Source organism: Arvicanthis niloticus, chromosome 4, assembly GCF_011762505.2.
Source record: "Arvicanthis niloticus isolate mArvNil1 chromosome 4, mArvNil1.pat.X, whole genome shotgun sequence".
In the NCBI taxonomy this organism is placed as follows: domain Eukaryota; kingdom Metazoa; phylum Chordata; class Mammalia; order Rodentia; family Muridae; genus Arvicanthis; species Arvicanthis niloticus.
The window spans coordinates 68,674,554-68,684,591 of NC_047661.1; the positions used below are offsets into that span (position 1 = coordinate 68,674,554).

General features: G+C 46.7%; 2 protein-coding genes across 2 annotated transcripts; one reads left to right on the plus strand and one right to left on the minus strand.

Moving 5' to 3' along the window:
* The first annotated feature begins 961 nt into the window (after nucleotides 1–961).
* Nucleotides 962–6,890, plus strand: Dpm3 (dolichyl-phosphate mannosyltransferase subunit 3, regulatory). Its single transcript, XM_034500619.2, has 3 exons — nucleotides 962–1,204; nucleotides 6,190–6,413; nucleotides 6,540–6,890. Exon 3 carries the CDS (start codon nucleotides 6,545–6,547, stop codon nucleotides 6,821–6,823), a length of 279 nt encoding a protein of 92 aa, XP_034356510.1. The 5' UTR covers nucleotides 962–1,204; nucleotides 6,190–6,413; nucleotides 6,540–6,544; the 3' UTR covers nucleotides 6,824–6,890.
* A 670-nt stretch (nucleotides 6,891–7,560) lies between these two features.
* On the minus strand, nucleotides 7,561–10,038 carry Slc50a1 (solute carrier family 50 member 1). The gene is made up of 6 exons (XM_034500297.2): nucleotides 9,879–10,038; nucleotides 9,548–9,625; nucleotides 9,319–9,442; nucleotides 8,546–8,707; nucleotides 8,157–8,276; nucleotides 7,561–7,911 (listed from the first exon to the last, which is right to left on the minus strand). The coding sequence occupies exons 1-6, from the start codon at nucleotides 9,956–9,958 to the stop codon at nucleotides 7,810–7,812; spliced, it is 666 nt and encodes a 221-aa protein (XP_034356188.1). The 5' UTR covers nucleotides 9,959–10,038; the 3' UTR covers nucleotides 7,561–7,809.

A 10,038-nucleotide genomic window follows, 5' to 3' on the forward strand; every position in this document is an offset into this window, starting at 1 on the left:
CTTTTGATTGCTGGATTTCAGTACTTTGATAGCTGGATCTTGGTAGTCAGCCTCAGGAGGAGGAAGTGCCCAAAATAATGGAATGGACTTTGGTGGCTAGCTTTAGGAATGTGATCTAAGGGTTTTCAGTAAGGCAGAGGGCATGGGGCGAAGCGCTCAGGCTGTCTAGAGTCCCTTTACTAGGTAATTTTTTTAAGTTTTTATTTTTATTTGTATGTATGTCTGTGTCACATATGTACAGTGCTCTGTGAGGCCAGAGGGAGGTATGGAATCCTCTGGAACTGAAGTTACAGCAGGCTGTGAAGCCCCCAGGCCTGGGAATGGAACAGAACTGAGGTCCTCTGCAAGAGCAGCTGATGCTCTAACTGCTGAGTGTCTCCACCCTGCAGACTAGGTGTTTTGGTATAAGGTATGAAGTTGAAATCTAACTTTTCTTTTTTAAACAGCAAACTAGCTGCAGATCTTCTGTTTTCTGTGTTTGGTGCTGAGGAGTGAACCCGGGGCCTGTCCCTGGATCCTTCCTCTGCACTCAGCCACATCTGGACCTCCAGAGGCTCGCCCAACAATCCATCCTCCTAGAGATTCCACCTCTACTATGTGATGAATTGAGGATACTGTTCATTTCATTTCTTCTCCCTTCTTAAAGATTTATTTTTATTTTATGGTTATTGATAGGTTACTTCTCAGCCGGTGAAATGAGCCGGTTCAAGACATACTAGATTATATGAAATGCAGGTTTATTGGAAAATTGCTCTCAGGTGAGTTCACTGGCCCCAAGGACTGAGGCCAGGCAAGTTACCATGGTGAGGTTGGAGTGGGGGGAGAGAAAGGGTGCAATCAGAGAGAGAAGAAAAGGAGAAGGAGGGGGGAAGAGAGAGGGAAAGAGAGAGGGGGAGGGAGGAGAGAGGGCAGACCAAGATGTCTGGCTTATATAGGGAAGAGTCTCTGAAGAAAAGGCAGTCCAGCTGCTGGGTTGGAAGGCAGGGTATGGCAGGTAGGGACTGAGGGATGCTGGGAGAACCTGGAGATCAGGTCTGCTTTGATATGTAAAATACACACCGAAGTCCCTGGTCCCAGGGTCTAAAACAGTTATGAGCCTGTTGCTTGTAGGTCTGCCTGGCCACCACCTGCCTGCAGTGCCTTCAGAGGCCAGAGAAGAACCTTGGGTGCTCTGCGCTGGAGTTACAGATAACTGAGCTGCCGTGTAGGTGTTGGGAACAGAACCCTGTCTTAACCGCTGAGCATGCTCCAGCCCCTGTGGGTGCTCTGCATCTTGTTCTACCTCCCAGCTGCAGCCCTTCAGAAATAAAAAAGGATTTAATAATGATCATTGGCAGAAAAATACTCACTGGGAGGCTTGTGGGTCCTTGACCTATAATGGCTCAGATCACCCCAAAACAACGTTCTCAGCACAAAGGAGATTTTTTTTGCCTTAGAGGGACAAAGGGTGGGGGGAATAAGAGGCAAAGGCTCTCCTCCATCTCTCTCCAGAAACACAAGCTGTTTAATGGTCACAGGCTGCAGTAGGCCTTTCAATTTTAAATTTTATTTTTATTTATGTATGTATATATACAGACTGGCTTCAAACTCATTAGTAATGACAACTTGGAATTTTGGCTTCTTTAAAATGTTTATATTATAAGACAGTGTAAGAATGTGTTTTTGTTTTAATCTCAGGTGTGGGGCTGCTTCAGACTGCCCACAGCAGCTGACTATGATTTGCCTCATGCTCTAACAGGGACTTGGTTTTGCCAGCTGCAGATAGTTTCTGAGACTGTGTGACATTTGGTATTCTGGGAATTTTGGAGAGTGTATTGTCGAGGTTTGTTAAGTGGTCGTGTGCAAAGAAGAAAGAAGAAATTAGATATCTTGCCAGGCAGAGAGGAAACTTGCCCCAAGGAACTCATTGTCCCTAATCAACAGAAAGTAGTCTAATGATAATATCGCCAACGCCCTTTCCCCTCTGTCTTTTTTTCTCTTCTGTCTGGGGGGTTGAAAGGGTGGAGAAGGGTGGAAAAAGAACCCACAAAGTAGAAAAGATATCTACACTCATTAGGCAACTGAGGGTGACCTTGAACTTCTGATCCTCCTGCTTCCTTCTTCCAAGTGCTGGAATTACAAGCATGTGCCACCACACCTAGTTAAAATTTTTCCCCTTCTAATTCTGTTCTATTGATTTGGTGATGGAGGTGACCTCTGCAGTCAGATTGTCTGGATTATGGTTCACTTGCCTTTCTTGCCTAACGACAATAATAGTGTATGTTTCACACGGCTGTTGTGATGAGCGGGGTAAGCTCAGGCATGGGTACTCTCCGAGGTACTTGGCACCTAGCAATCAGTTGCTGATCAAATGATCCCTTATCTGTGTTGGCAAAGTAGAACCGGGAGATCGTTCAGAATGTAGTTTGGAGTTGGCTAGCATAGTAGTGCCTCTTATATCTTACGACCTTGGGCAAACTACTTAAGTTTTTGCATTCTCTGTGTCTCAGTTTCTTCAATTCACATATGGAGATACAAAAATACCTGCTGCGTAGAAGAGGAAGAGTGGGGAATAGGATTCGAGTACATTCTATGAGTTCCTTAAAAATTAATAAAAGTATTAATGAAAAACTCCCTACTGAAGGGTTCAGAGTGGTTAATAACACATGCTATCCTTGCAGAGTTTGCAGCACACGTCTGGTCATGTGTGGGATTCCATTTCTAGGGTGGTCCAACGCCCTGTCCTTGATTCTGCAGGTACCAGAACATATATGATACACACACACATACACATAAATTTAAAAATAAAATTAAAAAAAAAACTACTGCAGTATGTGACCATTTTTAAAAATTCTTTTATTTATTTATTTATTTATTTATTTATTGGTTTTTCGAGACAGGGTTTCTCTGTGTAGCCCTGGCTGTCCTGAGTATGTGACCATTAAACAGCATGGTGTCCCATAGGCCAAGGCACACAAGCCTCTAGGTGAATGGTTATTTTTCTGCCCATGATCATTATTAATTTTTGGGTGGGAGAGAAGGACTGAAGCTGGGAGGTTGAAAAGACTCAGAGCCAAGATTCTGCTCGTTTCTCTGGTTCCTCTGCATCTGTAGCAGGAGTCCAGCCAGGCCTTCCTGAGTAGGTTTGAGGCCCCGCCTTCTGTCATGAGGCCCTGCCTTCTGTCAGCCTTGGTTTTCCTGCTGTAGGCTGACAAGACTATGGAGCAGCCAACATGCAAGATAGCATTTGGGTGTGGACAAGAGCCAGGAGATTAGAGGCATCCTGGGCATTTCACACGCAGACATACGGGGTTTCCTTCAGGCACTGCTTGTGTTTCTGGAGGAGGACAGAGGAGAACCTTAGAACCCCTGTGAGAAGCGTTTTCTCACAGGGAGGTCGGCACTGCAGGGGCAGGCATTTTTCTTTTTTTTTTTGTTTTTGTTTTTTGTTTTGTTTTTTCAAGACAGGGTTTCTCTGTATAGCCTTGGCTGTCCTGGAACTCACTCGGTAGACCAGGCTGGCCACTCAGAAATCTGCCTGCCTCTGCCTCCCAAGTGCTGGGATTAAAGGCGTGCGCCACCACCGCCCGGCGCAGGCATTTTTCTTTAAGCAAAAAAAAAAAAATGTCTTTAACAAAGGAACTTATATAGTTTTAGAAGTGGGTCAGTTTTACAAGTATCTAATGAAAGCCAGCAGCTTTCTCATATATATATGAGAAAAAGAGGCTGAGACGAGACAGACTAATCTCTGAGTTCAAGACTAGCCTGGTGTATGGAGTTGGAGTGAGTTCCAGGGCAACCAGGAATACATAGAGGAACCCTGTTTTGAAAAAGATCACACCAAAAAAAAAAAAAAAAAAAAAAAAAAATCTGCCAGGCAGTTGGGGCACACGCCTTTAATCCCAGCACTTGGGAGGCAGAGGCAGGCAAATTTCTGGGTTCGAGGCCAGCCTGGTCTACAGAGTGAGTTCCAGGACAGCCAGATCTACACAGAGAAACCCTGTCTTGAAAAACAAAAAAAAAAAAAAAAAAAAAAAAAAAAAAAAATCACAACACACAACAACAAAACAAGATCATGTACTGTTCTTGTAACAAGTCTGGGTTCAGTTGCTGCCACCCACATGCTTTGCTTATAACCATCAGTAGCTCCAATTCAAGGGCATCTGACACCTTCTTTTGACCTCCTTGGGTACCAGGCACATACATGGTAAATTCATACATACAGGCATACCATTGATACATGGAGAATATAAATCTAAAAGAGTAAAAAAAAGGCCATACATTTGAGAGACAGCAAGGGAGTGGTTGGAGGAAGGAAGTGGAAGGGGAAAAGTAACAATTATACTCTCAAAAAAATTTGAATTATGATCAACAAAATCTGAGGGGCTGGAGAGATGGCTGAGTTCATACCTGTCTGTAACTCTAAGCTCTGACACCCTCACACAAACTTCCATGCAGGCAAAATACCAATGCATATAAAATTAAAATTAATAAATTATTTTTTAAATTGAGGCCAGGATATGGTGGCCCACACCTTTGAACCCAGCACTAGAGAGGCAGAGGCAGGAGGATCTCTGTGAGTTTCAGCCCAGCCTGGGCTACAGAGAACTAGAATTCCAGGACAGCCGGGGCTACAGAGAAACTCCTGTCTCGGGGAAAGAAAGAAAAGGAAAAAAAAGAAAATGGCACATTTTACTCTTGCCTGGTGATCTGAGTGACATGGATTACTTTTTTTTTTTTTTTAATAATAATAATTGTTGATTAACAGTGAAGGCTTTGAGAAAATAAGGTTTTTTTTGGTTTGTTTCTATTTTATTTTATATGTATGGGTATTTTGCCTGCATGTATATCTGAGTATGTGCCTGGTGCCTCAGGAAGTCAGAAGGTGGCATCAGATCCCCCGGAACTGGAGTTAGAACTGGTTAAGAGCGTCAGGTCGGCGCTGGGAATGGGGCTCAGAGGTCCTCTGGAAGAGCGGCCAGTGCTCTTAACTGCTGAGCCTTCTCTCCAGCCCCTCTAGATCACTTTTTGACATACCAAAGTAGACTAAATTTCCAATCCAGCTACAAAGCTTTGAACAATGGGTCTTTGAACATTTATTAATTTTTATCTTATGTGCACTGGTGTTTTGCCCGCTTGTAAGTCTGTGTGAGGGTGTAGGTCTTGGAGTTACAGTCTACCTCTGTCTCCACTTTGTGATTCCCAAGTGGACACTCAATCCACCTATACCAGAATTTTTTTCTTTTAAATCAGGGCCTTCCTTATGTAGGTCACGTTGGCCTTGACCTTGGAGCAACACTGCCTCCTGATCTTGGGATTACATGTATGTCTCCAAGACTTCTTGATTTCTCATGTATTCATTTTTTTTTCTGACAACAGAATTGCTTCAAGCTAGGTTTGGTGACACATGTGTTTAATTCTACTACTTGGAAAGCAGAAATATCAAGATTTCAGGGCCATCCTCAGCTACATACCATGCTCTAGGCCAGCTTGGAATACATTAGACTGTCTAAAAACAAAACAAAAACTAGGCTGGAAACAGCTCAGCTGTTAAATGCACTTGCTGCTCTTCCAGAGGATCTGAATTTGGTTCCTAGCTCCATTGTGAGACAGCTCACAACTACCTGTAACTCCAGCTCCGGGGAATATGATATCCTCTTCTGGCCTCTGCAGGCACCTAAATGTACCCAGCATACCCTCAGACAGACAGACAGACATAGACACACACACACACACACACAGATTTAAAACCCAAACAAACCAAAAATCAAGCCAAAGAACCCCCCCTCCCCCTTGTTTTGTTTAAATTGGTATCTCTACCTAAAGGCACCCATATCCTGGAATGGTCCTCTTTCTTCTTTTGTTGAATTGCCCTGGAGTCACCGGTATACGGGCCAGTGATTTGCAATTCGATTTGACATGAGCAGCCAATTTCTTCAAGACAGGATCTCACAAATTGGAGTTCAAATTTATTCTGGGTACTCTGTAAAATCCTGTTTCAAAATAAAAAGGGCTCAGTGGTTGAGAACTTGCCTAGCAGGTGTGAGGCGGCTTGTTCATCCTTGCTGATTGATGGGTGTGTTGGAAGAATGCTTGAATAATTGAATGCGTGGGCTTTCTGCGCTGGAGACCTGAGTTTAAGCGCGCGGGGGGGGGGGGGGGGCGCATATAACATTCTCATCTTAATGCAACCTTTTGGCGTATCCTCAGACTTTCCACAAGTCCCAGCCGGTATCGATCTGGGTCTCCAGAACAAAACAGCGCAAAAACTCTGAACTCAGATTTTCCAAGAGCGGTGTGTAACTAACCTGGATCTGAGAGAGGCCGGAATTGTCATAAGAACTACCGCTCCCAGAAGGCAGCGCGGAAGAAGGGCGGTAGTAGAAAAGGACTTCCGGACGCCGATGCAGGCCTTGTCAGCGCGACACACTGAGGTATGCTTAGGTGGCGGGTAGAGTGGAAAGGTGGAAGAGGGAGGCAATGACTGGGAATGAATGTCAGATGCAGAGCGGCTAATAGTAGAAAGAATCCTTAGCTTCGATTTTTTTCTCTCCCTGCAGCAAACATGACGAAGTTAACACAGTGGCTTTGGGGACTGGCTCTCCTGGGCTCTGCCTGGGCTGCCCTAACTATGGGATCTCTGGGCCTGGAGCTGCCTTTCCCCTGCCGGGAGGTCTTGTGGCCACTGCCTGCCTACCTGTTGGTGTCCGCTGGTTGCTATGCCCTGGGCACTGTGGGCTATCGCGTAGCTACATTTCACGACTGCGAGGACGCCGCCCGAGAGCTGCAGAGCCAGATCCTGGAGGCCCGAGCTGATTTAGCCCGCAGGGGGCTGCGCTTCTGACACCTAAACCCATTCCAGTCTGGACATCTTTCCTCATTCCCCATTAAAATGCAGTTTTATTTTCTAATTCTGTTAAGTTTTGAGTGTGGAGGATAGGTATTTGGGGGTAGGGGTGGGGGTGTCTATATATCAGAGGTCAAGAAGTGAGGGGCAGGAGAGTCACCTTACCAGGCCTTAGCTTTGCGTTTTGGTGGTATTCTGTCCCCTCTTAAGTTTTTCTTTTTTTCTGTTTGAAATAGGGTGTCATGAATCCCAGACTGGCCGTGACCCCAGCCAAGTAGCTGAGATTATCTTGATTCTCTACCTCTTCCCTAATTACAGGCTAAACCCACCATGACTAGTTTATGTGGTGCTGGGCTTCAAACATGGAAGCCCTCAACAGAACTATATCCCCAAACCACTTTTATTTGTTTATATGGTTTTACTAAGTAGTCCAACCTGGCCTACAACCTGCTATGTTGCCCAGGCTGCCCTCAACCTGTGAACCTCCTGCTGCAACCTCTTAGTGCTGGGATTACAGACTTCCCATACATGGATGGGCAGGAAGCAAGTATCCCTAACTTCCATTCTCTATAGCTTTCAAGTTTTTTCTTAAAGGTCTTCCTGGGTCTTTCTAACTTCTAGTTCTTTCAGATACCCTTTCTGAGCCAATCCTACCGGCCCAGTCACTAGCCCCTCCACCTGTTGAGTCAGGCAGGTTGAGAATGGCGAAGAACACATAGCCCTGCAGGCAGAGGCAGGAGCAGGGAACAGTTTATTTTAAGGCACATTCTACAGATACCACCGCAGCCTCCAAAATGAGAAAAGACAATCTCTTTTGAAAATGTGATTTTATCCCATAGGTCCCATCTGATCTAAGATCGTTGATCCCTTTATTTCCAAAGTCATCTTTTTCTCACAACCTAGTGCATCCATGGAATTGGTCACAAGGACCAGCAGAAACAGGAGCTCTGTTTGGTATCAAGTTGGCACTAAGGTGCTTGGGGTCAGGTTTGCAGAAGGTGGTATTTCCTGTCTTGCTCTGGAGGATACTTGCAGAAAAGCCCTAGGCGGACAATGCTGGTAAAGATCCCTGGAAGGTTGGGTACCTGCAATCGAAAAGCTGCTGTAAAGACCAGACTATTGCCGGGCGGTGGTGGCACATGCCTTTAATCCCAGCACTTGGGAGGCAGAGGCAAGCGGATTTTTGAGTTCGAGGCCAGCCTGGTCTACAGAGTGACTTCCAGGACATCCAGGGCTACACAGAGAAACCCTGTCTCGAAAAACAAAACAACAACAACAAAAAGACCAGACTATTTCTGCTTTGTAGATGTCCCATCCAGAATCTGCTTACCGTGATGTATGGGTCTCTGAGGCGAAACCCATAGATCGACCAGGAGGCAGAGGAAAGGAGGGTGGTGATGGTCAGTGAGAAAGAGAGACGCTGGGTTGATTTAGTCTGAATGATCTTGGCCTATGGCAAAAATATTCCTGGTTCAGGTTCATAGAACCATTCCTGAATCCTTGCCAGAGAATTTCCTCATGAAAAAGACCATAATCCCTGTGATGTGTCTTTCATCTAGCCCCTTCCTGCATCTCACTCACTCACCTCTGCTGCCTTGACTTCCTCCAAGAGCTGGGTTCCCCCCAGCCCACTCCCCAACCCCTCCAGTATTAGCCAGTCCCTGGCTCAGGGAGCCTAGCCCTTCTCATCTCCCCTACTTCTTGGCCACCCCCACTCACCAAGTCAGCCAGTGGAGAGAGGTACATGCTGATGGTAAAGACACTGCAGAAGAGGCCTAGCTGCTGAAGCCGGGCCTCAAGGTCTGGCACCAGAAGCCAAAAGTAGCCATAACCCAGAAGAAGGACAGCCAGCAGGGTTGCCGTCTGGAGGAGCACAGCATGCTGCAGGGGAGAGGCGTCTTACATGCATGTGTACCCAGCACACTGATCTCTCTGCTGGAATTGCCTCCTCCTGTCTTCGTCCATGCTCTAATGGGGAAATCAACTTTTATCCCAGCCTTCATGTCAGTCTCTCTCAGTCAGTTACTTGAAGGAAGTCTCATCCATACAACACTGGAGGTCTCCAGGGAAGGGAAAAGCATCTTTTCCCCCTCCCCTCTTCATGTGAGCTTCACATACACATACGTACAGTAAAAGACTAATAAATGTTGGCATGATTGAGTGGGGAAGCAGAGCTAACTTAGTCTTAGCAACTGGCCCTTGTCCTAACCCTATAGGACTATCAGACAGTATAGCCCTCTTTTCCTAACCTGTTGGAAAGCACAGGGTATCTATCACTGACCCCAAGGGGCTGGGGTAAGCCTTTTGAACAAGGTGAGGGTGGGTGGCTCTGTGTGCATTTTGAAGGGTTGACTTTATGGGAAGGAGAACCAGAAGGGCCTTCTAGGAAAAGGAAGTAATGACATCCTACTAGTCTTCCAGGAAATAAAACTGTATGCTCTGCCAACATGGCCAGGTGCAGGGCAGAAGTGGGTGCACGGGAGGGCCTCTACCTTCTGAGGGCTGTAGTGCAGATATGCCAGGATATAAAAAGTCTGAAGCACAGCGCCCACAGTATTGACGATGATGAGGGTCCCGTCTCCCTTCAAGACTCCATAACTCAGCCAGCCCAGGTTGCTGCGAGGGAAAAATTATGGTTTAAGAGGCTGGGGTTGCAGTGGGTCCCCAGGATTCTCTTGCACCTCCCTCAGCCTTTCCCGCCACAGCCAACAACACTCTCACTTGACATCCGTGGTGAGAAAAGGCAGAAACTGGATGTTGTCCACGCTCCGTGTCCTCTGCATGTGCCTGAGGTCCGAGCTGGAAGGGGACCCAAAGGAAATTGTTAGGAGTGGGTAAAAGCTTCCTCAGTGCTTGCCACCCATCCTGAACGTCAAGCAGATATCGCCTCTCAGGCCGAGCAGCCAGCCTCGCCTAGGACCCCAGATCACCCAACCCTTTTCACTATTATTCTGGATTCCAAAAGCAGCCAGAAATTGTAGCCATGACTCTTGACCACTTTCCTTTCCTGACTTCCTGGTCCTGCCCCAGCCCAGTCCATCCGCACTCTCACAGGCCAGTGGAGAACATGCCCAGGGTGAAGAGCACACAGGCACTGGAAAGGAAAGAGTCTGCCACGCCGCCCGCCTCCATCCCACCGGAGCCGCTTCCCTCGCCCAGTGCGGTGCGCCAGTAGCTCAGGCCCAGAGCTGCCGAAGGCGAAGCCCCGCCCC

Bases quoted from the DNA above. Each gene is read 5' to 3' on its own strand.
- Dpm3 (XM_034500619.2), top strand. From the start codon at position 6,545: ATGACGAAGTTAACACAGTGGCTTTGGGGACTGGCTCTCCTGGGCTCT.
- Slc50a1 (XM_034500297.2), bottom strand. From the start codon at position 9,958: ATGGAGGCGGGCGGCGTGGCAGACTCTTTCCTTTCCAGTGCCTGTGTG. The intron at 9,443-9,547 runs GTGAGAGTGTTG...TTTCCCTCGCAG, and splicing joins TTTCTCACCACGGATGTCAA to CAACCTGGGCTGGCTGAGTT. The intron at 8,708-9,318 runs GTAGAGGCCCTC...TCTCCCCTGCAG, and splicing joins TGCACTACAGCCCTCAGAAG to CATGCTGTGCTCCTCCAGAC.